General features: G+C 37.0%; 3 protein-coding genes across 4 annotated transcripts in view; all 3 read left to right on the top strand.

Moving 5' to 3' along the window:
- farp2 (FERM, RhoGEF and pleckstrin domain protein 2) overlaps positions 1-10146 on the top strand; it is a 31186-nt gene extending 21040 nt beyond the window's left edge. Inside the window, exons 14-27 of one of the 2 annotated variants that reach the window (XM_033965682.2) lie at positions 1292-1470; positions 2093-2182; positions 2831-2964; positions 3098-3179; positions 3418-3655; positions 4882-5012; positions 5078-5146; positions 5258-5347; positions 5881-5963; positions 6140-6258; positions 6845-7008; positions 8179-8286; positions 8586-8737; positions 9269-10146. In XM_033965682.2, the coding sequence (XP_033821573.1) occupies positions 1292-1470; positions 2093-2182; positions 2831-2964; positions 3098-3179; positions 3418-3655; positions 4882-5012; positions 5078-5146; positions 5258-5347; positions 5881-5963; positions 6140-6258; positions 6845-7008; positions 8179-8286; positions 8586-8737; positions 9269-9374 (1745 nt within the window). In that variant the 3' untranslated portion in view covers positions 9375-10146. Of the gene's footprint in view, positions 1-1291; positions 1471-2092; positions 2183-2830; positions 2965-3097; positions 3180-3417; positions 3656-4881; positions 5013-5077; positions 5147-5257; positions 5348-5880; positions 5964-6139; positions 6259-6844; positions 7009-7571; positions 7712-8178; positions 8287-8585; positions 8738-9268 lie in introns of both variants that reach the window. The other variant, XM_033965683.2, reaches the window with a different exon arrangement.
- Positions 10147-12811: 2665 nt separating this feature from the next.
- boka (BCL2 family apoptosis regulator BOK a) lies at positions 12812-21583 on the top strand. The gene is made up of 4 exons (XM_033965694.2): positions 12812-13439; positions 15279-15407; positions 16873-17036; positions 20530-21583. The coding sequence occupies exons 1-4, from the start codon at positions 13226-13228 to the stop codon at positions 20653-20655; spliced, it is 633 nt and encodes a 210-aa protein (XP_033821585.1). The 5' UTR covers positions 12812-13225; the 3' UTR covers positions 20656-21583.
- Positions 21584-22037: 454 nt separating this feature from the next.
- The window catches only part of atg4b (autophagy related 4B, cysteine peptidase), a 6531-nt gene continuing 662 nt past the window's right edge, over positions 22038-27906 (top strand). The window contains exons 1-12 of the mRNA XM_033965688.2: positions 22038-22146; positions 23038-23139; positions 23237-23308; positions 23389-23487; positions 23883-23984; positions 24270-24342; positions 25070-25149; positions 25816-26006; positions 26794-26872; positions 26949-27094; positions 27362-27418; positions 27503-27596. Coding sequence (XP_033821579.1) covers positions 22137-22146; positions 23038-23139; positions 23237-23308; positions 23389-23487; positions 23883-23984; positions 24270-24342; positions 25070-25149; positions 25816-26006; positions 26794-26872; positions 26949-27094; positions 27362-27418; positions 27503-27596 — 1105 coding nt within the window. The 5' untranslated portion in view covers positions 22038-22136. The remainder of the gene's footprint in view (positions 22147-23037; positions 23140-23236; positions 23309-23388; positions 23488-23882; positions 23985-24269; positions 24343-25069; positions 25150-25815; positions 26007-26793; positions 26873-26948; positions 27095-27361; positions 27419-27502; positions 27597-27906) is intronic.

Below are 27906 nucleotides of genomic sequence, written 5' to 3'. Positions count from 1 at the left end.
TTCAACTTTTCATTTGGCAGTTCTTTCCAAAATTGCCTCCTAGAATGTAATGATTTTAATATTAACCAATAAGACAAAGTTTTTACACCAGATGCCCTTCCTGACACCACTCTATCTAGACTTCAGACTGTCACAAGTATCTGGTAGCAGCTTGTGATACCTTATGTTAACAATCTCAACATGCAGCCATTTAATACAGTTTAAACAATTTCAAGTAAGAGAAGATATTTTTTTTTTACTTTTGAACTTGCTAATCTTGTATATAAATTCCCAGGTCCATTGATATAATTTCACATCTATTATAAAGTCTACACATAGCTCTATATTTGTAGCAGCAGACTGTATCTAGCTCATATTCATGTGTTAGATTCCTCCACCTAATTTCCAGTGTGCGCTGTGTTTGGTCAGGCCATGTGCCAAGTCATTCCTTAGTAAACCCCCAACCCGTCTCTGTCTCTCCATTTCTCTCGCTCTCTCTCCCCACCCCCCTTCTCCCTCTCTTTGCGTGTTAGTCCCAAAGGAGCTCTCCAGATCTACTATAAACAACTCCATGCCCTGCAGACACATGCCACATTCCTGATAAGTCTCCACAATTATTTCCGGGTCGAGCTTTGCCCTTTTTTTTTTTTTTTGCACTCCCCTCCCCTTGGCCTTCCTCCTGTGTGTTCTCGCTCTCTCTTTCTCAGCACAAGTAGAAGAGCAGCTGTGATGACCTATGCCTTACTTTGAAAAGCTTAGTGTTTTGTCTGATTTGTTTTGCAGTCTGAGCAAAAGCAGCAAAGCCAGTTCTGTGTAATGGGAACAAGATTTTAGAAGTTGGTGAATTCTTTTTGAGAATTGTGGGAGTTGTCTCTCACTATGCCATCTCTCTGTTCAATTGTGACGTGTCTGTGTTTAAATCATGCAGCTTGTTGTTTCTAAAGTGTCACGTGAAAAATGTTTTCTTTTGAAGGAACAGACATTACTCATTACTTTGCTACCTATTCTCATACAGATGTATTTGTCAGAATAATTACAGGTACTGGCATGCAATGTATTATTTGCCAGTTCAACTTTTTGCCTGACAACAAAACGATCTTTTGCTCTCAGTAGTATCAGAAGATATACTAACTGAATTGTGGAAGTTACAAAACAACTAAGTAAATTAATGAATCAAGATATTTTGATTAGGAAGTTAGGTGAAATACAGTTAGTTCTTTAGAAAGTAAAAATATGAAAAAAAAGATTTTATGGTGATCTAATGTTTAATGTTTTATGCTGGATTATTCATTATTTGTTATGTGTTCCCCAGATTCGGTGGACAGCCCGCAGCTCTCCCCATGTATCTCCAAAGGCCCTCTCTGTCTGTCTCCCTCCTTTCAAATGTCGACCCTGAGTCTGCCGGGACACACCTCGCCCCTGCAGAGCCCCATTCTGACTGAAGGGGGCAGCAATGCCAAACTAGAGGAAGAGGAGGAGGGCAGGAGGAAGGTAAATGCAAATTTTGAGTACATCTTTTTTTTTTACATTTCTTTATACTACGTGTTTGAATGCTATTAATGGCCTAGTGTTATTAGAGTGGCTTGCATCTTTTATGTATTTATTTTAAAATTGATATGTTCAAAAGGTGGGGCTTTTACTGGTTTACACCAGGTTTTCACTTAGTTATTATTTAGGTCAGGTTTAGACCAGTCCTGTTTTAGCCTGATTTAGATGTGGTTTGGTCCATATTAAAGTACTATGCAAGTTTTCTGGTGGAGGATCCTTCACGTGCGTGTCTCAAGGGAATGTTATTACTTTGCCTGGAATGTTCCATGGTATAGTGTAACTATATTTTTCACGTATTCGTTTACAGACATTTGTTATTGCCAAAAATACTTTGGTGGTATCATCTGCTTGTCTTTATGGCTCCACACAGATTGCATTTTGTGGAAAATTCTAGGAAAAACAACATTTCCATGGAGAAAAGAAGGTTTTACACTCTTCACCTAAAAACCGTAGCCCTGCTTTAATTTGCGGTCATAGTCTGTTCTTCTTGGACCATGCATTTTAAAAAATGCTGTAATTCCATAATGTTTAAAATGTGTCAACTTATTTTCACTGCGTCTTGCAGCGTTACCCTACAGACAAGGCCTACTTCATTGCCAAAGAGATTCTGACCACGGAGCGAACATATCTGAAGGATCTTGAGGTTATCACTGTGGTAAGTTCTGAAACTATTTTGATCATAATGTAATGTGTAATTTGTTGACTTAACAATAAACCTCTGAGACCTAAATAGGTCATGTGATGCAATCTGTCCTTGAATAAACTTTGTATTTGAAATTGGATTTGAATTCTACTCTCTCTCTGTAATTACAGGCTTTCTATATAAACTCAGCAAGGCATATTAAACCACAGAAAACACTATGCAGCCAAGTGTTACTACAGTTACTATGTGTTCTATCCACAAAAAACAGGCAGATATTGCAGAGTAGGTGCTATATTGGTACTTTTTAATCGCTTGTTTTCACTGACAGGCATAGACAGATATCAATCTCAGCAGTAAAATCTTAAAATCACCAAAATTCACAGTAAAGAATAGAATAGTTTTGATATTTCAGGAGTTTATGCATATTTCCTTAGGATTTTAGAATTTGTGTGCCTTAGCAATGAGATATAATATTGGCCACAACTGGTGTTTTTGTAGATACTGAAAAGTAATGAAAAGTAATGCATTTGGATTGAATTTAACACTGCAATATTCCCTTTTAGAATAGTCTCTCAAATATGTTGTGCTGTAATCGTTTTCGAAGGTGTCCCTACATTAACTGTCTCTTTGTTGTCCTTTGTTGTTTTGTATTGCCTGCAGTGGTTTCGCAGCGCAGTGATCAAAGAGAACGCAATGCCCGAGGGCCTCATGAACCTTCTCTTCTCAAACATTGACCCCATCTACGAGTTTCACCGTGGCTTTCTCAAAGAACTGGACCAGCGGCTGGCCCTATGGTGTGTGCCCGTCTTGTTTGACCACAATTATCATATCATTATCATCATGAATTGTAAATGAGGGGATGGCTTTGATTCTAATTACTGAGATGTAGCTGTTTATAAATGAGGTGAAAAATATATGTGTTTCCAGGGAGGGGAGGTCAAATGCTCACGTCAAAGGGGACTACCAGAGGATCGGTGACGTCATGCTCCGAAACATGTGTGCGCTAAAGGTATTTTGTATTGTTGACCTTGCAAATAAAGGTTACAAACAAAACATGATGATGACCAAGTCTATGTCAACTGTTAAATAGAGAGTGCAAACAAAAGCCAGGAAAAACCTATACAGGGTTCTTTGTATTAATGTGTGCTACAATGTTACAGTCTCTTTCATCATATCCTAAACACATCCACAATGATCCTTTATTTTAGAAAATGTGTGACTTTTGACACTCGTACCCTGCTTCTTAGGAGTTCACCAGTTACTTGCAGAAACATGACGAGGTGCTGACAGAGCTGGAGAAGGCCACCAAGCGTCTGAAGAAACTGGAGACAGTTTATAAAGAGTTTGAGCTGCAGAAAGTCTGCTATTTGCCTTTGAACACGTTTCTGCTGAAGCCCATCCAGCGCCTCATGCACTACAAGCTCATACTGGAGAGGCTGTGCAAGCACTACTCCCCAGCACATAAGGACTACGACGACTGCAAGGGTGAGACTGTGCAGCTGGTCTAGATGGAGAGGGAATTCTAGAAAAATCTACACAGTTTATTACAGTTTTAATTTAAAGGACCTACATTATGGTATTCTGTTTTATGTTATTATGCTGTTATGCTATATCCACATCAAAAACATGTCTGGAGTTGCATTTTGTTTCATTCACATATGTTTTATTTAGGCTGTGCTCTTCTCTCAAACTGAAAACATTCTCCTCCTCCTTGTGATGTCATGTGGCAATACAGGAAGTGCTCCATTATGTTTTTTTAACTCCATATACTTTAACTAGAATTATTTGGCAATTCCAGGGCTGAAATGATCTACCATCTCTACTGAAAAAAAGGTAAAAGGTAGCTGTTAACTTGAAAACTATCACTTCAAGACATCAGATGTAGACAAAGAGTTACTCAAACATGTGTCAATGAAACAAAACACAACTCCAAGTATGTTTTTTTAGGAGGTAAAAACATTCTAAAATGGCTTAACGCTCACAAGAGTCAATTTTGTGTAATATAGGACCTTTAAGTGAATAGGTAATTTAAGGTAAACTTCATTGTCTTTGAAGTGAAATTTTTCCATTGTGTTTCAATGTTACTCCTACTTTTTCTATGAATGACATTCTATTCATAGCAAGCTGTATGTTCTTTAACATGTCAATAATTTGTCATCCAAACATGGAAAACTACTATCTCCTATACAACATACTAATATAGCAGGCAGTGTTTCACAATGGACCTGTAAATTGAGGTTATGTGACAAAACAGCCTTGTGGTTTTCCTTTTGTTCAGTGTCGAATAACACTTTATCACCTGCAAATCAAACTGCTAATTTGGAAAGGAAATTACTTTTATGGAAAAGCTAAACCTGATACTTAGAAACTATTAATACATCAAAAGTCAGTTAGGGTCAAGAGCTACTAATTGACTCAAAGGTAGTATGGGACTAGTGCTTTTATAGTTTTGTAGCTGTGATAAACTAAATAAAACCCTAGGTATCATATCTAATGATCTATTAATGCTGTAATTTGTTGACTCATAAAATAATTGGTCGACATTTTGAGATGCCATTCCTTCTTATTCTAACGTCCTCTGCTGATACTCTAAACAAGGAAACAAGAAGCCTAATGGGAAATAAAAGTAGGGAGTAATGGTCCCACTGGCCCTGTCTACAAAATACGGAAACATGCTAAAGCTTTACTCCACTTTTTTTGAATTTCCACAGAGGCCTTGAAGGAAGTGGCTGAGATTGCGACTCAGCTCCAGAGCAGCTTGATCCGACTGGAGAATTTTCAAAAACTGACAGAGCTGCAGAGGGACTTGATCGGGATCGAAAACCTGACCGCCCCTGGACGAGTGAGTTTGCGGGGGCACTGTACCAATCATATAATACTACATTACAAATCATTTTGGGTTTTTAGGAATTCATCAGAGAAGGATGCCTATACAAACTGACTAAGAAAGGCCTGCAACAGAGAATGTTTTTCCTGGTTAGTGATCATTCTGAAATTTGATAGAAAATAATGCTATTAATAGCTATTCTGCTTCTCTACACTATGAAAGATAAACCTTTATATTCGTACATTTTCCCAATCTTTCAGTTCTCAGATATGCTTCTCTACACAAGCAAAGGGGTCACAGCAACCAACCAGTTTAAAGTTCATGGCCAGCTGCCTCTTCACGGCATGATTGTAAGTTCAAAAATATTTTGTCTATTTTGTATGCTTTGTTTGGCTAAAGATTAGGTTTAAATCCTGTTTTGTGGCATTTATACCTGATATAAAAATGTAGGCAAAGGGGTTTCCTAATGTCACATGTCTCTGCTTCACTCTCGACTGCTGCAGCTCATAGTCTTGGATTGTCCGGTAAGTTTTAAGACAAAATGGATACCCAAATACCCAAGCCTTTTCTCATGAGGTTCAGTAGCAGTAACTAGAAAACCATCAGACCTGAAATATACTAAACAGATTTGCTACTGTGGCCACATGAATTAAGTAGTGAAATCTCTTAGCTTTAAAGGATAAGGGAATATTCTAGATCAGTGGGCGACTTCTCTTTATGGCAATGACTTATGAAAATATAAACCACTCAATGGTCTGAAACAAATGGCCCAGACCATGGCCACTGATATTTCTTTCCCTAATATTTCCCTAAAGTTTTAAAGAACAAAATAACATTTTAAAAATAGATTGGATTCTTATGTTTGTGTTGGTCTCATTTGGAGGTGGAAGAAAGTGAAAATGAGTGGTCTGTCCCACACTGCTTCACCATCTACTCTGCTCAGAGGACCATTGTTGTGGCTGCCAGGTAATTCAGAAAAAGTTTTTATTTTGTTTGTAAAAATGTGTCTTAAACATATTGAAATACTATTTGATTTTTAAATGGTAATTCAACAATACAATTAATCATTATGTCTTTACGGATCTATACTGCATACTGATTTATTGTATTATTTATCATTGCTTTATTTATTTGTTCATTAGCTCAAAAGTGGAAATGGGGAAATGGATTGAGGATCTGAACTTTGCGATCGACATGGCCAAAAAATCTCAGGAGAAGTCCACTGTGTTCATTGACTCTCAACTATGTGATCGCTCAAATCGTAAGTTAAACCCCAAGTCCATTGTTTTCAGTCTTATTGTCTTTTTTTTCTTTTTTCTGATAATGTAGACAGACCGTTATGACAACTAACATAAAATAATGGCCTCAGATTAATTTTTACATAGCATCAGTAGTGTTGGACAGCATGCGAATATTTTTTCCTGAGTTAAAACAGGAGGAAATGGCAAGTGTAAGTTTTAGTGTAGTTTAGTAGTTTTAGTGTCCTTCATTGGGTTAGTGCATCTCCAAAACTGTCACCCCCTGTGGAGCATTTATGGTCTGCAGTGGTCAGTATCAAAAGTGGTCCAAGGAGGAAACTGCAGTGCACCAGGCAAAGGTGATGCATGTGACACTGACCCATCAGGATCTGATACTGGGCAGATGGTCATAATGTTTTGTCTGATGTTAAATGTTACAGGAAATTCAGTAATGTTTTATGCATGTAACAAAACCCATTACAAATTCTCAGTGATGTGATGACTTCATACACTTAACAGTAAATGTCATTAAATCCCATTACAACCCCTAATGCTTTAAGTCCCCCCTCCTCTCCCCCTCTACCCCCTCTTTGCCCTGGTCCCCCTCAGGCTCATCGGATGAGGTTTCTCTGGAACAGGAGTCGGAGGATGACATGAACTCATCGCGCACGTCTTTAGACAAGCAGACACACCACCGCGCCAACACCACCATGCACGTGTGCTGGCACCGCAACACCAGTGTGTCAATGTCCGATCACTGCCAGGCCGTGGAGGTACCCCTCCTCTGCCCCACGCACCCACTACTGCCCGACAGACAGCAGCATACCTCCCCCATTTACACTTATATAACTCATCCAAACCATTGTGGATATTTTCTTTGGTGTTTCTGTTTTTCTGTTCTAGTTTCTAAACATAGTAAGTCCTACATCAACAAATTATAATATTGTGGAAAAGTGCCGCAAAAAGCACATGATACGAATAAATATTGAATAATACGTTAAATGTCAAATTAAAATACAACTTAAAACACTGAAATGAACTTTCTTTACTTAAACTACTAAGAAAAAAATAACTTTTCCACCAATTCATTGATGTGTGACTATCAGTGTTCCACTTCCTCCTTCACCTTCCTGGATATTATTGGTTACTTCCTTTTGTTATTTATGACTTTCTTCTCATCTAGAATCATCCATAACATGCACAGGGATCTCTGTTTCACTAACAGTCTTACTCTACAGAAGGATTTCCTGGACTTTCTCTTCATCCTTTGTCATCTTTTGATCTAACACACTAACACTCCACTTTCCTCTTTTGTTTCTATTCTTCACTCTGTCAGTTTTTGGGTCTCCCGCTGCATCTCCTGAACTGCCCCCTCGGTATCTTCTGGGTCAGGGCCAAAGACCAAACACCATCACTCATGTTTGTTGGTACCGAAACCAAAATCTGTCTCTCACTGATTACCTGCGCATGAACCAGGTACTAAACAGGATTAACCACTACAGACACACGATCTTCACTATCTTATCTCTGCTCCAGTTCCATTGTGTGATGGGCAAATTTACTTTTAATTTATCCTGTAACATATGAGCAACTGTGAATATACTTGAGATAAACTTTCTAAAACCAGGTAAAAAAACAAGATGAAGCAAAGACTCACCATTGCATTGCACACATTTTAACCACCCTGCTTTTCTCTATAGGCTACATATTTTATGAAATATTAAATGATTGATATTATTTTTTATGTTTTCTATTACTGATACGTATTGTTTTATGTACAATTATATTACTTTTTTCATAATCATATCAATAATTATATTTCCTGTAGAGAAACTACACATTTAATAAGTAATCACAAAGACGGTCACATATACACCAGCCCTATATATGTTACTTTAGGGGCTAATGTGCTTTTTTTTTTTTTCTTCCTTCACTTTCCACAGAACCAGCTCTCTGGATACCTGCTCAGAAAGTTTAAAAACAGCAATGGGTGGCAGAAACTCTGGGTTGTTTTTACCAACTTCTGTTTATTCTTCTACAAGACCCATCAGGTTAGATAAAACACAATTTATTATGGCCTCTTGCGCAACAAGATGCAGGTGTTAATTATATGTGATTAAAAACACAAAAACTGTATATAACGCAAAATTTATAAACTTCTTATAAATTAGTAGTCTATAATATCAAAAACCTATCCTATTGCACAATATAATCTGACCATTACCTGATTTTTTGTTCAAAATATCTATGTCTATAACTTTGTCTGGGGAACAACAGCACTTATCATACCAGCTTTTTCAATTTAACATGTTTTAAGTGATTCATGTAAACTGACTGTAAACTATTTCAGGATGATTTCCCACTGGCCAGTCTCCCTCTACTGGGATACACAGTGAGCACCCCCGATGAGTCTGACGGCATCCACAAAGAGTACGTCTTTAAACTGCAGTTCAAGTCCCACGTGTACTTCTTCAGAGCGGAGAGCGAGTACACTTTCGAACGGTATGTTACTTAAGTTATAAATAACCAAAATACGCAAACAAATGTCATTTCTAGAAGCACTTGTATACTGGCAATGGACTCATTTTGCAATATTAACAATTTAATGTGCAGGCCATACCTACTCAAAGCATCTTACAATTCCAGCATTGATAAAAATTCAAAATTCTTTAAATGTTTTATAATAAACTTGTTGCCTTCTTCTAGAAATTGATCTTAATATTACATGTTAAAGTGATTAATTAGCAACATATCTATTTGTTGCATGATGCTAACTGATTAATTACTGATGCATAAAACAGAATATGAACTAAAATCAAAGCATGTCTCTTTTGGCTGTTTTTGGCAAACAGCCATTGTAACCATGATCAACATCCTGAACAAAAATAATTATATTGTTCATTACATTACTAAGATTTTCCAAAACTTCCACACTGACTCATTTAATAGCCTATTCTACAGTACATCATGTAGTTCAGTAGAAAATGGTTTTGCATCTTGAGGTGTAACAGAGCATGTTGTCACCTGTTTCAGATGGATGGAGGTGATCAAGAGTGCCGCCAGTACGACGGGCCGGATGACTTTGCTCATCCCCAAAGGAGGAACAGGTCCCATGGAAATTAATGGGAATGGCATTTAGGTATTCAGTTTCACTCTGAGGGCTGGGCCTTCAGCAGAAACATTTCACTTCTAACAAGAATCAAAGCAATTAAACTGGAACCTGAGCAATACTGCCAGTTTATCATGTAACATTTCTAATTACGTGTGCGTTATTTTTGTTTGTTTTTCATTGATGTATAAGATAACACTTGTTGTGATGGATCACAAGAGAGATACTTTAATGTTATATGCTGCCTAATCAGGCTATTATTGACTGATCAACATAGCAGGTTAGTATTATTTTATGGGACCAATTTGAACCCAAAGGACTTGACCCTTGGATTTTTTTTCTTATTTTGACTGAAACTATGTGGTTTTGATTTGAACAAAGATGACCTATAGCATGTGTGAATGGTGTGTCATAGACACTTTACGTTGTAATTCATGGTACAAGCTACTGTGCAAAAGTGTGATTTTTGACAATAAAGGTGTATCAATGTATACATTACAAAATGTGTTAAAATAGATAAAAAGACAATAGAAAAATGACAACGATATAAGAAAACCTCAAGGATCAATCATCATGAGCAAAAGCCTTTGCCAAGGCATTATATCTTGCAATGGTGAAAATGCAGTGCCCAGACCTAAAACAAATCTGTTTTCAATGTGCCACAAATCTCACAATTATAGCCCAGTACATTTCACTTAAAAGGTACATTTGTATGGTTCTGCATTGTTATTGGCCACTAAAACTTTTGCACAGTATTGAATAACGACTGAAAGGGGATAAGAGGGTTAACTGAACGTGTAATGTTGCATTTTGGTAGATATATTGGATGTTTTGAGGACAGTGTACTTGGAGCTTTTAGTAATGTCTGAAACCTGGGCGCTCTAGTCAAACTGTTTATTTCAGCAGTATTTATTTCAAAGGCCAGTGGAATCTGTAGGGTCTATTTAAAGTTTATTAGAGAAGGGAGCTTTTCTTGCTTTGTAGTTTTGCAATAACCACCCATTTGGTGCTACTTATTTCTTCAATGTCAGTCAGTGTAATCCTTTTTACTTTGCATTGTGTGGTTAACAAAAAACATTGAGCTAGTGTTACTTTAAATGTCTTTTCCATGAAGAACATATTTTTGAAGTGATTTCTTTGCCACTGTTTTAGATAAGTTTTGAGAGATTTGAGCTAACATCAGTGGCATAGCTACAGTATGTCCACCTGTGGTACTTTTGTTTGTTTTATGAAGAAACTGGAATCATTGTATGTATTTGTGTGGAGAAGCCAAAACGGTAGATTATGCCTTTAAAACCCTCTGGAGCTAAATGAAGAGGTGATGATAGGGGTGAATTCTTGAGTTAGACTGTTGCACAGCTAACAGCATGTATTTATTGGATGGCATATCATCAAGCATGTGTAGTCGCCATGTTATTTCAAAGGAAGGCTAACCAATAAAACAGATCATTTGGAATATCAATATGTGGATGTTTTTCTTTTATATTTTGCATGAATTTTGTGAATGTGAATGTCTGGACCCTTTAAATGGGTCAACACAGAAAACTAGAACTATTCCTGTGTAGCAGTAGTAGACCTAACAGTGTCATTATTGTAGGATTTAGATATTTTAAAACCTGACGTTATTTCTCATATTGTACTTTTTTCCCTCAATACTACAATAACTTGTTGTATATTCACTGGTCAAATGTCCTGAGAGTTAGTCTTACAACTTTAGTTTATTAGTACTACTACCCAAATACTTTTTACTTGAGTAATTTAATTTGACTGCAACATATACTTGACTAATATTATTTTGAAATTATTGTAAAATTTTTGGCTACACTACTAAGTGGAAAACGATGATCGATTGATTGAACAATGAGTGATTTGTTTTTATACAAAAAAAACTGATGACTTCTTTATAATGCTGCTGATAAACAACACAGATGTCATTTGAGATAAAGTTGTTTCATGTGCATATTCCTAAGCAGTGATTCCACGTCAACGGTTTGTACTGCTACTGTACTATGCAAATTATACTCGCCAAATTTTTTAGCACAGTGTTTGGCTCATTGTCTGCAAAAATGACTGCAGATCTGATGACTCGTCATAAATACGCTGTAGGGCATTCCTCAGACAGGCCCAAACAGAGTAAACAGAGGGTGTGGTGGCTTCCCCCGAAATGCCAATGCAAAGTTGTTGGGTTTTTTTTCTGACAAAGTATTTTCTGGAGCAGGGAGTGGAGAAGGTGTGGAGTTAGTCATGATACTTGTGCTGTTACAGACTCGCATATCAACTGTGTCAACAACACACCACTTTACGCAATAGACGGGTCTCAGTGCAGCTCTATGGCCTAGAAACAAGCTATGGGACATCTGGTTTCATGTAAGAACTGCATAATACTAATTCTGGCAGATTCAAAGTGAAAATTATACAAGTAAAAGTAAAGTTTAAATTGCAGCTCTTCTCAAGAACAAATAAGTTTGGTCATTGTATCTTTAGTACTACAACTCCTACTACTAATATTATAGATCAGCTACTACCACACACACAATGGGAAACCTGCTCTTACTTAATGTAATTGTGAGTGCATAATAATAGTGCATATATTACTTATACTTTTAAAGTGAAAGTGATGAGTAGGCCTGTGTTTAGTAACTGTTGCAACTTCTAGGCAACTGCTATTCACTTAGGCCTAATAATTACTTTCATTTAGACCACAACCTCTAATAAGCACTACTGCAGTACAACAGAATCTATTCGACTTTGACTTCTACAGATTCTACTGCATAACCTACCAGTCCCCTTTTGCTACTACTTACTGAACACTGCCTGTACTGATTATTGCACCCTTTACCAGTCTGAGTGTGGAAATGTTAAAAAACAACCTGAGCATATAGTTAATTTAATGTTTAGGTTTTTTTATGTGCTTTTCTTTCAGTTGTTTTTTTTTTTTTTAAACCATTGTTGTTCTGCTAAATGCATTGTGCACTCCACATAAAAACGTGTCACTAAAGGATTACCTTTGTCTAATTACACACAGTGGGATTAATATTATCATAAGAGGAACATGCACTGACTGACCTTCCTCATTTCCAATAGGCTACAGTGCAACACAGTTTGTACTAGTGGATTATAAAACCTTGGAGAATGTGTTTTTAATAGCATCAAAATGTAATTCCTTTGATGATAGTGGCTACATGCACACTTTGATTTAAAGCTGAACTTGTAAAAACAATTGTGGGACACTCCCAGAAATGAAATTGGATTTTTTGATTTATTACAGTTTGTTGACCCATTAATTCCTTGTTTGTTTTCAAAAGGAAATTGGCTATATCTAGGCTACTACATGTTCAAAATCTTCAAATAGACCCCATATTATCTAAAATCATCTAAGTAGACAGCCCTTATTGAATGCAGTTGATTATTAAACATTGTGCAGTACTTGGACTGAATGCGTTTGCTTAGATTACTGTGTGGAGTTCCTTGTGCGTACCGGTTGGGGCGGGTCTAGTGGCTTATCTCCGCCTTTGGACTTTTGCAGACAGTAGTTGGACTCCACAATAAGTGCCCTTAGAAGGAAAGCTTGTCAGATCTGGCTACGTTTTGATGCCTAGCGTTGCGTGCCATCTGTATGCGCGTGGGGAATAACAACCACATTATAGCCATGGATATGACCTAGAAATGAAATGAAACAGGCATAACCACATGTACACTTTAAAGTCAGTATTAAACGTGTAATAGCATTAGTATCGTGGTATGATAAACACCCAGAAGAGACGCTGAAACGTGTACCGGAGGAAAGCGGGTTACAGCCCAGCGCAAGTGTCTCGAGACAGCGGAGGCGGACCGGAGGAGCGGAGGAGCGGAGGAGCGGAGACGCAGGACTGCACGGCGCTATGGAGATGTTGCGACGCTCCTCAGTATTTGCTGCCGAAGTATTTGACCGTTCACCCACGGATAAAGAGCTCGTATCCCAAGCCAAAGCGCTGTGCCGGGACTACATCCACTCCAGACTGAACCGGGCCGGGATTGGCTGGTCCAAACCCGAGCACGGACTGGTGGCATCAGGTGGTTCACTTGGGGAGATCTCCTCGGTGTTGATATGGCTGGGTGAGTCTTATGCTTCATTATTAACATGCTCACATACTATCATTGCTTTAGGGCCATAATGATGGAAACTGATTAGAAGAAGGTTATACAGAAGACTTGTCCAACTTTAGAGCAAAATTACCCAAAAGATCCCAACCATACCGACATAGGAAAAAAAAAAAAAAAACTACACTACACGGTTAATTAATTATTTATTTAGCCATAATTATAAAAAGCAAGCTAGAGTACAGTATACTATAGGCATCTGTTTGGTGACGCATCTCATTTATTGACACAAATTATATGGAATAATGTGCAAAGATCTGTACCTCCAATCAACAAGTTAAACATTAAAAATGGCAAATTGACACATAACAGACGTGAAACCTTAAATTCTTAAATTAAAAACATCAGCTTATCCTCTGGAGGAAATATTTCCAAATATATATATATATATATATATATATATATATATATATATATATATATATATATATATATATATATATATATATATATATATATATATATATATATATATATATAAAACTATTAACTTGTGCATTGTCAACATACTTTAGAGTACCTCAGTTTCACCTCAGTTTTAAGATGGGCCCTGCTATCTATTTTGTGTTATTTGTTGTGGCTAACAGTTTTATTATACACCCATTCATATGTGTATTTTGTTAAGTTGTTAAAAGTACTACCCATTTACTTAACTTAAATTTGCCTATATAATTAAAATTGTATGCATGATAAGTTAGGGTTAGGGTTAGGGTTAGGGTTAGTTACATGAATATTATCTCCAAATAACCACACGTATTCCACATTCATTATTTAGATTACTGGAGGATTTCCACAGATTTTGGGTCAGCTTTTGTAACTATGATGTCATAGCCTCTCCGCCTGCAACCTATTTTTAACACATGGTCTTTGGCTGCTGCACACTGTAAACATCAGACCCAAGCCATTTTATCATTCAAAATAATAACACTGGTCTAAAAAATGTTGACAGTTAAAGGTAAAATCTATTATTGCCAGTATAATAGCTATTATGTCATTCCCAAAGCATAAATTATGGTATAGGATGACAAGGCAAACGATAAGCTGAATGGTGCATAGAAATATAATTGTGCAATAACTGCCCATGTTTGCTGCACAATTTATGCAGAGTTGGCAGAAAACTGATACTGCAGAAAAACTGGGAGTGTCGAGAGTTAGAAAGTATTATCATTTGTTTTTGATTAGAATTGTCTGTAGGTGACAAACTTAGTTAAATATTTCAAGCAAACAATATATAATTTGCAATAATCAATTATTTGAAAAAGATTAATCATGTAGGTAAATTTAACATGATACCCCCAGTCTTGTATGGACTGCAGCAGTGACAAGCCTACCACTAAGGGCCAGTACATTCATTTTATCAGTCTGTAAAGTCATTATTCAGAAATATTTTTATTAAAAGACTACAGCTCCAAAACACTGTGTTGACTGACAGAAAGCGAAACATACCAAGGTAATAATCAGAATAGAAGAGACACTTTAAACCAGAATTTTACCGGAACTGACTGAACTCTCAAGGAGTTTTACAAGTTGCAAATTTTACAAGGAAGTATGTTTTATGTTGGTAGGCCAACAGGTCAGGTGCCTATTGTCCATGTGCATGTACGCTCAGCACAGTTGTAATTTGAGAGTACCAACTTCCCCTAACTAATATATTATGACTACTGTTTTAATGGCTTTTTCTCATTTTTCTAACCAAATCAACGTCGCTACAATTTTTGATACTTAAGCAAAAAAGTTCAATTACTGTCTGATGTGAGCTAGGTTTTTACCTCTTCTTTTCCCTTTTATGGACAGGTGATGAGCTGGAGTACCTCCGTCCAAATGTTTACCGAAATGTGGCTCGACAGCTCAACATCACGGTGGCCTCCGAAAATGTGGTTTCAGATGCTTTCTTGGCTGTAGCTGCTGATATTTTCTCCACCGGTAAAGATATATGTATTCATCTACTTAAAACTAAATCAGGTCTAAACAAAGGCAAACCAGATTTCACCTACTCATGGCTATACCAAGGAATAAAATGCATTCTTTATTAAGGGGAACAAAAGGACTACATTAGAACTAGAACTTAGAGCAAATCTAGAACTTAACCAGGACTAAAATAGAACTAAAAAAATTGTCTAAACCAAGACACTCCAGGTTTGAACCAGCCCTTAATCCAGATGCAAGCCAAAGGTTCCTCTTAGATTTTGGAATTACCACTTTATTAATTTCAACATTTACTATCAAAAAAGGAACTTCTTAAAGAGAGGCTAGAAAACTAACCCTGTTCCCCTTTCCATTGTTTGTGAAGTTTTAAAAAGGGCATCCTATAAACCATTTTTATGTACTTGTTCTCAGAGATAGGGGTTGACTTATCTTTCAGGAAAAGAGCAGCCAGGAAAGTCCATATTAGGTTAGAGTTATACCCAGAAGACTGATTGTAGCAGACAGAGATGGTGCCACCCTGGACTTAAGTTGTAAACTTCAAATGGCTTCTACAAAATGGAATCATCATATCAAACATAATGAGAAAAGTTATATCATTTCCAAGAGAGTTCAGTGGGCTAATGACACACATGGATCACATCAGATGTTTATAGAAGAAAACACGCTGGTCAATGAATTATCTTTACCACTAAGTAAAGTAATGTTAAATTACATTTGTTTTGTCTATTAGTTGAGGTAACTGTCATTCATGTATTGCATAGAAAGATGGATAGTATGTTTATAGGGTTACTAAATTGCTGTGTCAAGGTGGGCATTGTTGTAATAGTGACTATACACGCAAAAAGGAAGTCCAGCACAGAAAAAGATTAGACTACATCCTCAAAGTATTAGACTTGCTGTGTCATATTGTAAATATGTTTCTTATTCTTAAATGAAATGTGTAGTACAAAACAAAAGGCAAAAAAGTGATATTGAAACTGCATGTATGTTGTGATACTGGTGTCCATTTTGCATAGAAAATGAATGAATTGTGTCATTTATGTAGTGCAAGGCTCCAAACTTTCTCAGATTTGTTATTATTACATTCAAATATAATTCAATACTAGTCACGCAAGAAAAATAACATTTTATATCAAAACTAAATGCTTGTTTGCAAGACTACAAAATACATCTGTATTACTCAAGGATGAAACATCAATTGATTGAAAAATTACTTTTAACAAAGAAGAAAGAAAGTAACTTAGGCAAACAATGTGCAAATGAGTGTGCAAGAAAGCAAGCAGCTGTTAAAAATAGAAACTCATCCATAACTATGTCACTGATGGATGGTGTGTGTGTGTGTGTGTGTGCATAGTTTTACTCCAACTCTTGGTTATGAGAAAAACACACACCAAGTTGAATCTAATCTAAAAATGTCTCTCAAACCAATTTTTTGTGTGTTTTTGTTTATGTGTCCCTCCAGGAGTGACTTGGGGGAAGGTGGTCTCTTTGTATGCTGTGGCCGGAGGATTAGCTGTGGACTGTGTGAAACATGGACACCCAGCAATGGTTCACACTATAGTGGATTGTATGGGGGAGTTTGTCCGCAAAAGTCTGGCCTCCTGGTTAAAGAGAAGAGGAGGCTGGGTAAGAAACAACTGTTGTTACAAATAGGTCATGCACCATCTAGAATTTGACATTTAATCAAATAAATGACACAGAAATAGATACTTTCTCCAAAATTAACAGTGAACATATTCTGACATTTTCGTACATTACGAATTAATACAATGGCAATTATGGTTGGAAACCCCTTTTATTTTTTACTAGCTGTGTGCTTGATAGTGTAAAGTAAATTAACAATAAAAAACATGTCATGAACAGATTGTAACAGGAACATAATAGAATAAAATAATCCAAGTAATTCAAGAAAAAAGTAACCAGTAGGTTCAACGTTATACAGCCATATATAGGTTGACATAAACCAGTAGCCTATTAAACAGGAGAGACTTCCAGATAAACATCTTTATAACATCTGATTTTGTACAAAACTATGAAAAAGCAGCAGGAGTCCAGACATGTGCTGAGTAAACAACTGTGTAGTGGTGCATTTAGAGACAGTGCATTCAAGTCATGTCTGCTTCTAAAGAGTACAGATGCTATTCCTGCTTGCTCCTACTGCTTCCTTCTTTACTTTGCTTCTCATCAGTTGACTTCTTCCAGTGCTCAAAAATGTGTCTAGTTATGATTTTAAGTAAACCAAGACTTTTAAACCATTTTTACATGTTTTAACAAGCTATCTGACGAAACAGCAACATGTCCGGGGGACGAAACCAAAGGAGTTCTTTCTGTGTATGCTACAACAACAAATTATTGAGCTATAAGCACAGATATTTGTTTTAGAATCTGAAAAAGCACTTCACCGGACGCTACCAGTAACTTTCACTGACTCCCAGTGGTAAGCAGCCCACAGTTACTTTCATAGAAGAGGGTGTAAAAATATCTACTTTCATCTTAAATCTTCTACATATAGTCTTCTACAATCTTAACATGGACAAAAAGAAGATAAACAAATTTACCCCCTGGCTGTTCAATGTGTGTGCGCCCAGAGGACTGCACTACATTGAAAACTGATCTATTCGGGAAACAAGAGGACCTGTTCGAAGGAAATGGCCCGCACCTGGGCAGAGGTGGAGTAAGAGTGCTGAATGATAACCTCCTCTATGCTCTGACACACCGGCCTGGACAGTGTCCTGTGAGAGAAGAGAGATATGAGAGAAGTATTCCTGCTGCACCAGTGTCAGTGTGTCAGCACTACCAGCAGCATGAACTACCACAACTACCTCTCCCAGCAGAGGATTCAGCAGCATCACCACCTCCCCCTCCTGCAGAGAACAAGTCAACAGCACCTTCACCCATGGCCCTTCTCAACCAGACTAGAAAGCCTCATCAGATCAGGTCAAGTGCTTCTCCTCCAGCGCACCTGTCACCCAGTCAGGTGTGCAGAGTCTACACAGAAACGAGTACAGATCTTTAAGTAACAAATCATTTTTAATCAATAATTTTATGTTCTTCTTTTAATATTGTGTGTGGAGTTTTTAGAGATGATGTAGTAACTCATGGGTTGTCATTTGGGGGGGGTTCATCATTTGAGTATGTTTCCTTTAAAATGAAGCTAAAACAATCTCCATACTCTACTGAATCATATACAAACCTTCTCAGCACTGCCAATGGTTTATTGATGATTTTACTCAGATTGCACAGACTTTGATGAAAATAAATAAGTAACAAATAGCAACCCTGCAGCCACCTAGACACTTGGGTCACTTTGCACCTGTAACTGACAAAACTGTCCTAGAGATCGTCATCATTCTGAGTTCATCTACATGCTGCCTCGGTGTGTTACCTACTTTCTAAAGTCTGTGCTCAACAGTTTGCTATCGCAGCTCGCTTGCATAGTTAACATGTTACTTAAATCTGGAACATTCCCAAACGGCTTGAAAACTGTGGTTATCAAGCCTCTCCTAAAGAAGAGCAGTCTTGATGCCACAGTACTGAATTATAACTGACCTCAACTACCGACTACCGATCTCAATTCTGCAGTTTATTGCCAAAGTCCTTGAAAAAGTTGTTTACCAAAAGCTTATCATTCTCCAAGTTAACAACTCCTTTTAAATTTTCCAGTCAGATTTTACACCCCACCACAGCACTGAGACTGCTCTTATCAAGGTGACAAATGACATCCACCTGAACACTAATGCAGACAAAGTCTTAGTCTTGATCCTGTTGGATCTGAGTGCTACTTTTGACACTGTGGATCATGGGATCCTCTAACAGAGACTAGAGGACTGGGTGGAAATCCACAGCAGTAATATGTCCTACCAAAACTATGCAGACGACACCCAGATCTGTGTCTCACTGGCACCAAGTGAATATGGACCAGTGGATTCACTCTGCCACTGCATCTAACAGATCAGTGTGTGGAGGCAAAACAACTTTCTCCAGCTAAACTCAAACAAGACTGAAGTCATAGTCTTTGGCCCACAGAAACATAGAGAAAGTGTTAGCAGTCACCTCCAGTCTCTTTCTCTAAAACCTTCAAATCTAGGGGTAATAATGGACTTAGACTTGAACTTTAACAGTTACATCAAATCAGTAACATATGCTCCTTTTTACCATCTAAAAACATTGTAAGCATCAAAGGTATACTGTCTAAACCAGACTTGAAGAGACTTATCCATGCATTTGTCTCCAGTAGGTTAGACTACTGTAACAGCCTGCTCAAGCACCAAAGTACATCTCCGGCATGTTAGTGCCATATAAACCATCTTGCACTCTGAGGACCTCAGGAACTGGCCTCCTGCTACTTCCCAGAGTCAGGACTAAACACGGGGAATCAGCATTTCAGTTTCATGCAGCTAAAACCTGGAACAGTCTTCCTGAAGATGTGAGACAGGCCTCTACTTTGACAATGTTTAAATCCAGGCTCAAAACTGTTCTGTTTAGCTGTGCATATGACTGAAAGGTTTTTATTCACACTCTTCTCGTTTAATGTTAATTTTATGATGATTATTTATGTTTTGATTTGTTTATATTGTATTATATTTGTATTATATTGTATTGTATTTGGTAAAACACTTTTAATTACTTTGCATATGAATTGTGCTATACAAATAAACTTGCCTTGCCTGTCTGAGGAGAACTGGAGTGTGACAAAGGGGGCCAAAGCAGTGTATAATTGACCTCATAAACACAAATAAAAGGATTGTTGTCTCACAGCAATAACTCTGGACCAGCATTTTTCTCTGTCATTCTGCACTAGAGGAAACATAAATTATAACTGTAGCTCTGCGGACTATGAGAGGGAAGTGATTAGTGTCAAAGATGACATTAAACTGTGTGCTCTGTGCTATTTTATGGACTCCGAAAGCTCCTAGGTCTTAAAGTGACAATGTTGAATTCTCCCAATTCTTCTCACATTTAGAAAAAAATATGTATAATATATTGATATCAAGGGCCTTTCCAACCACCACTAATAACTCACACTCACACCAAAACTTGACATTAATAATAATAATAATTTACAATTACCATTCATTAGTGGAACTATTGTGTGAACTCTATGTCCTTGTATTTCCAGGTGGATGTTACGAAATGTGTGGTGAATACAGATCCCAGTTTCCGCTCTCACTGGCTCGTTGCTGCTGCTTGTACATGCGGACACTACCTGAAGGCCATAGTTTTGTACCTACTCCGAGACAAGTGAAAAACACCATTATATTAAGTCATCTGGAAGGACAGACCAGTGCACTACGCTTACAGCTTTGGGATATGTTTACACTTCACTGCACTGACTCTTCATCCATGGACCATGGTTTCTTCACAAACTATATCTTATTAGTTTTAGTCTGGCCTTAAAGTATGTGGCACAGACACACAGTGAAAATATTATTTGCATGCTTTATATGTTGGTTGGCACATGTTTTACTGAATGATAAAACTACACAACTTCACATCTGCAGTTATAGATTGTGCTGCATCTGCATCTTAATAAAACAGGAAGTAAAAAGTATTCAGTAACCCCAATTAAAATTACTAAAAGTATTAAACAAGTACTTTTAACATGGCCTACAATAACTTCCCATTAATTATAGGCAACTTTACTCACTAAGTGTCTAGAGTTCCCACTGCTGTCAAAAAGTGTGCAGTGCAATATTGATGAACTGTATTTGCTGTTAAATTTTTATAAGTATGATAATCATCTATTTGAATAGTTTCTGATAGAATTTAACCTGAATACACTGAGATGTACTAGAAAATTGTATGCATTTTTGGACATTTTACAAATGTAAACATTCATAATTCAAAATTCGTTGTTTTGTTATAATGACAATTGATTTGATATTTTGTGTAAATTTGCATTAGGTTCAGAGACCCTGGCAGTTCCTTACCTGTCACTGTAGTACATTTATCATGATTTGTGTGTCTTTTAAAGCTCTGTTGTAATAGCTGTGATGCAAATGGATGCATTGTATTCTGTTTTCGAACACTCTGATGACATTTCATATACACTTTATTCTATGAATAATTTCACTTTTTATGACCTAAAGCACTAGGAGTCCTAGTAAAATGAGCAAATGTCTGTCATTTCGTACACAAATAATGTAAGATTTTAATAAATGTTTACTACTATATTTACTCAAGTGTGGATTAGTTCAACAACTTCATGAACTGGTAATCCTGTTTTTGTTCAAATATCAGCGTAAGCCGTATCTCCACAGATCAGATTTGAATACGTTAAAATACTTAATTAATCTGCCTATCATAAGACAATGACAACTTTGACTATTTTGATATTTAATGTGGGGTTAAATGTTAAAACAATAGTGATTCTATATATAAGCATAGGGTGCACATTGCTACGATTACATTCAAGAGCAATAAGGAAAAAGGCAGTAGCCATAGTCGTAATATCCCAAATTTCCTAGTTTTTTTGAGGAAAGTCTAGTTTCTAGTTTTTGGGGTTAGTTTTTTTTTTTTTTTTTCTATAATAGCAGACAACCTCAATGACTTTTCTTGTCGGAGTGCTACGTCATCGTTTAGGAGCCTTCTTTTGTCCTGGCTCTGATTGGATGAGTTGTGGAGACGCCCCGCCCCTTGCTGAATTCCGCAGCAGGACTGGCTCCTGATTGGCCCAGCTGACCCAGAGCAGAGAACAACAAACAAGATAGGCTCAAGACCGTCGGGATGGATGCAGGTAACAGCGATCTCCCTGTACTTTTCTGCAATATTTCAAAGTGTTTCTTCAGCTGAATACTTATACCAACGCAGTGCGATCACCCGATCAAGAATAACATTCTCTGTCATCAAAAAATGACAAAATCACCAGGCTGTACATCGTTGATGCTTTGTACCCTCGGAGACATTAGCGGCTAAAGTGATGACTAAAGCTAACTATGCTAACCAACGTTTAGCCTGCTGCTTATGCTAAATCTACAGGGATACACGCCATGACAGCTGTTTTGACAATTGTGTAACTTCCTGTTTTTTTTTCGGATACTGTTTGTGTTTATCCTCCGGTGTGGCTGGTCTGTCTAGCCCCCACTTTATTGACACGTCTCCCGTCCTTGGCTCGTCTGTTGTGCTAACTTAGCGTTACGCCCAAAGGAAAATATTACTGCTGATGCGAACACACAATTTACAGCATTTTTTATTATTTACTTACACGATATTACATTGTACTTGCATGTACCAGTAGCCGGACAACAACACATAGTCGTGTAAGTTTATTCAGTTGGAAATCACGCCTCTAGGCTATAAGGCACTTAGCTTAACTTTTGGCTTGGTGAGTGATTTGTTGTCACCACATTGCAGAGTCACGTTTGTCTTTGCATTGCATCAGAAGCTGTTTGGTCATTGGTTGTGTTTCATAGTAAATCCATCACTATTGTATGCTATTTTAATTTACTTCCAAGTCCAATTTCGCAATAATGGAACTTGTGAATGCCAACTATCTCCAAAGTGCTTTGCTTGGTTTATGTTTATGGTAATGGTTGTAGAAATTAACTGTTATTTGGTTTTTTGTGTGTGTGTGTTTTTTGTTTTGTTTTGTGTGTGTGTGTGTGTGTGTGTGTGTGTGTTTTTGTAGCTACTTTGACATACGACACATTGCGTTTTGGAGAAATTGAAGATTTCCCTGAGACCTCTGACCCAGTGTGGATCTTGGGGAAAGAGTACAATGCCCTCACAGGTATAAATCAATCCACAAATATAAAAAAAAAAATAATATAATTAAAATATAGAGTCTAAATATAGTACCTAAATTTTTGTTATGTTTATCTTTTAAGAAAAAGAAGATATTTTATCAGACGTCACTTCAAGGCTGTGGTTCACATACAGAAAGAACTTCCCCCCAATTGGTAAGTCAAATCAAAATGACACTATAGATAATCTAAGTATTTTCCCAAGTTGCTGATGGTATATATTGGTATTGTTGCAGGGGGGACTGGACCCACATCAGACACGGGATGGGGTTGTATGTTACGGTGTGGCCAGATGATCTTGGGGCAGGCTCTGATGTGTAGACATCTAGGCAGAGGTAAGATAAGCAAAGGAAGCCAACTACTATTGTTATAGGTAGGAAAGTAACAATATTCAAATGTCATGGTTCAGCTAATATAGAAGATCTAATAAATCTAGTTAGACGTTTATGTTGTGATATTGTCAGAGAGCTCACAGTATTGTAGAAAGGCTACTTACTCTCCTGGGTAGTGCAGTTATTGTCATATTTCAAAAGATTTATATCAAGTAACAGCAATATCTACCGGTGGCCAGTGCTGAAATTCTCAGGGCATTGCTACATCATTATAATATGGTTAGAAATAGTCTTATAAACAGCTGTTATCACTGCATGGCACTCAGAGCATTTTTTCAGTGTGCTGACATGTCCAAGAATGAACAAGGCACATTAGATGACTATCTTTTTGTTCCCAGATTGGAGATGGGCCAAAGGCTGTAAACAAAAAGAAGAGTACATCAGTATACTCAATGCCTTCATTGACAAGAAGGACAGCTATTATTCCATCCATCAGATTGGTAAGATTTTTAGTTACATCAGTTATAATATGTCACCAAAAACATATTGATTCACAAGCAGAATTTCTGGGTCTGTGTAGTAGCTCAATTATTTCATGTAATAATGTAAGTTATAACTGTTAACAAGATTCTTAGAGAAATTGCCCTCAACTATAGCTCTATTGCACAATGTTGCCAAAGATTAAAATAATTATTTAAAAATATGCTAATAATATACAATTTTACATTTAACATAATCTACATACTATAAACGGAGATGTGCAACAACATCTTGTTTTCTTACAGCTCAAATGGGAGTTGGAGAGGGAAAACCTATTGGTCAATGGTATGGACCAAACACAGTCGCGCAAGTCCTAAAGTAAGGATTGTTTTGTTGTTCTAGGCTTTTTTGTGTCTTTTAGAGTATTTTTGTCTATACTTAGATGTACACAATATGTAGTATAGTAGATAAAAAAGCATACTAAAAAGTAGAAAATAATTTGATGAAATACTGTCTCAATAAGTTTGAATTATTTGCCAGTAAAATAATTTGCTAAGTGATACATACAGTAATGTATGTTTAAAAATATTTTTCCTAACCTCAAGTCAATAGCTCTGACAGTATAATGAAATTGTAAGATCCACCCAATTGAAACACTATAAAACATGCACATGAGGTTTAATTTAGTGGTTAATCTTTTACTCTTACTGCCCTGTTAGTGTTGATAAAGATCTGGTTCACAGATTATAACACACAATTTATTTTTTTGATGATGTGGCAAGAAAAATAAATTATAAATATAATAATAAATACAATATTGCTATATTATAGTTAGTTTATTGGTTAAAGATGTCTGCTGCTCTTTGAACAGCAACTGTGCCAATGACTGCACCACAGCATCTAATTACATTTGATTGCATCATTTGTTTCTCAGTTTGAGCTTTAATAAACACCACACTGCCACAGTAAGTGTAACTTAAATAGACAGAAATAAAAAATTGTTATTGTTCTACCCACAGTGGTGTTTTCTATTTTCATGTTTAAAATAAACTGATGCTTTTAAACGTCCTTGACTATGACCTGATGTTCTCTGATTGCTTTACAGGAAGCTGACAGTGTTTGATACATGGAGCCGGTTAGTTGTACACGTGGCAATGGACAACACTGTGGTCATAGAGGAGATCAGTGAGTTCACGTGTTGCAATGATTTATTTCACCAGCTTCTTCACAGATGTGCTTACAAGTCTATGCAGTACTTGGCTTTGCACTATGGTGGTTACTGCATAGCCAATGTCTTTTTGGCTGTCTTAAGGGGAAACATAAACCACCCGAATGATTTATTTTGCTGTATCCTTGAGCTTCACATTCCCTTTCTTGTCAGTGTGCTCCCGCTCATCTGATACTGCTGTTTCTCTTTGTCCATAAATAGTCCCAATGACAATAATGACGATACATTATGTTTTTGCATAATATATTTGATTATAACTTTATGTATTCGTTGTTTACACTGGGTAGCATTGTTCGATGATTTAGTTCTGACTAGGCCTAGTTTATTCATGTGTAGTCTTAGTCCTTTATCACAAGCTGCTAACTGTCTTATGGTTAACAGGTCTCTCTCTTGAAAATAAGACATTAAGTTGATAAAAATGTATGTTTGTGTGTATATATGGGTTATGCTTATAAACCTATTGTCAGCAGAAGTGACAAACTACAGTAATTGCAGTACTTGTACTACTTATATGTCATAAACATTTTCCTAGTCCTTTAAATAGTCCCTAACACAAATAATCTCCATGTAAATCAAAAATATTAAACTGTGATAAGTTTAACTATATCATGTTTTCCCTGCAGAACGCCTGTGCATGCCCTGGTTGGATGGGGCATGTGGTGAGGCGGAGGGGGCAGGGGCGTTAAACGGCTGCCTGGAGGGGGCCTGTGCTCTGACTGAGGAGGAGACGGCTTTGTGGAGACCTCTGGTTCTGCTCATACCACTCAGGCTGGGACTGAGTGACATCAATGACGCGTATATCGAACCCCTCAAGGTGACCAACACTCACTGACTTCATTTAAACCGCAGTACTAGCAAGAGACTGAATACTTGTTGTAGCTGTGTGTAAAAACAGTGGTTATGGGTACTTGCACACCAAAATCTGTATTATCTGAATGTCATTTTAATAATCTTGTAAATCCAAATATCTGATAATAATTTCATTTTGAGTGTGCATGTAACCACAACCATCGTTTCCCCAAGACTGGTTTCCCATCCAAAAAAACAAATAATCATCATGTTGTTTCTTGTATGAATATAAACATAATAGTAAATAACAAAGATTTATTATATGCAAAGAGTGACTTACACTTTCCCACATCAAGTCACAACAATAAAAGCAGTAAACTTCTACCAGAAATAACCACATACAAGTGCCATAAAATAAATGGTAAGGTTAGGTGCAGTTGGTAACAATAGAGGCGCAGTCAAAAAGTGTGAGGTATATTGGAGTAGTGGGAGAAGTGGGCGCAAGTATTTTGTCTTTGGTAAAACCTGGGTTATTCAAGGGGTCAAGTTGTGAGACTTCAAATGTTCTCTGCCCGAAAAATTATTATTATTATAAATCATTTATTTATACTGTGCATCTAAACAGCAAAGTCATTGTTCAATACCTTGTTTGTCATGTTGAGTATGGAATTATGTTACACTCTGTCCAATGAAGGTTGAGCTACCCCCATTGTTCACTCTCCTTAGAAAACAGGGTTAGCTGAACTAAAATTTCTCCACTAATTTCTAGAACATACAAACAATTTAAGCCTGGCTTTCTTTGCTCTTTTCAGCAATGCTTCATGCTGCCTCAATCCTTGGGTGTTATCGGAGGCAAACCCAACAGTGCACATTACTTCATTGGTTTTGTCGGTATGTAATTTTTTTTTGCAATAAACTCTTTGATTTGCTGTATTCTATCTGTTATAGTTGTTTTGCTTTTGTGCAGGAGAGGAGTTGATCTACTTGGACCCTCACACCACACAACCCGCAGTGGAGCCCAGTGAAAACAGCCATGTTCCAGATGAGACATACCACTGTCAGCACCCACCATGCCGCATGCACATCTGTGAACTGGACCCCTCCATCGCTGCGGTACATTACATACAACATATTTACGCAAAATAATACATCTGACAGGTTTTGAGTGTGCCAAGAATCAAATAGTAATATCACTGCATTCTATATTAGCAATTGTAGTCAATTATGAAACATATATTTGACCATCAGAACACTCATAATGATTCTCTGTGAAATAATTTTACTCAGAACATTTTTGGACACTTTTTGAAATTGTCAAGGAATAGATGGAGGTTATTTGGGAATATAACTCTGATCAGTGCGTTTATTCGTGTTTCTCAGGGTTTCTTCTTCAGGACAGAAGACGAGTTTGATGACTGGTGTATGCGAATCAGACGGGTAGGCTTTCAAGTTTTCCCTTTTCTCTTTGTTTTTTATACTTTTATATTATATATTATATTAATATTTTGGTATATTTGGTAGCTCTCCTGCAACAGAGGTGGCTTGCCCATGTTTGAGCTGGTGGACAGTCAGCCCTCTCATATGGTCAGTGTGGATGCCCTAAACCTCACTCCTGGTAAGCACAACCTACTTTGAGGTAGGGGTTTCACAATGCTAAATTTCACAAACTTTTGTTTGAGAAAAAGGAAAAGGCTCGATACTCAATGCCAGTTTCTATATCACAAGGATGATTAGAAAACATCTTTTTTATGCAATATAATGCAATTGTCAACAAACATCCAATTATTGTAGTTTTTATAAATGTGGACAGGTCAAAAAGAGTCGGAGTGATTATCCCCCAATGTCCTCCCCTTATCTTTGTTTTTTTGTTAATTTTGTTATATCTTATCACATTTCACATACGACTTCTTTTGTATTTTTGTACT

Source organism: Periophthalmus magnuspinnatus, chromosome 4 (assembly GCF_009829125.3).
Source record: "Periophthalmus magnuspinnatus isolate fPerMag1 chromosome 4, fPerMag1.2.pri, whole genome shotgun sequence".
NCBI lineage: Eukaryota > Metazoa > Chordata > Actinopteri > Gobiiformes > Gobiidae > Periophthalmus > Periophthalmus magnuspinnatus.
This window is presented reverse-complemented; position numbering and strand designations above follow the sequence as displayed.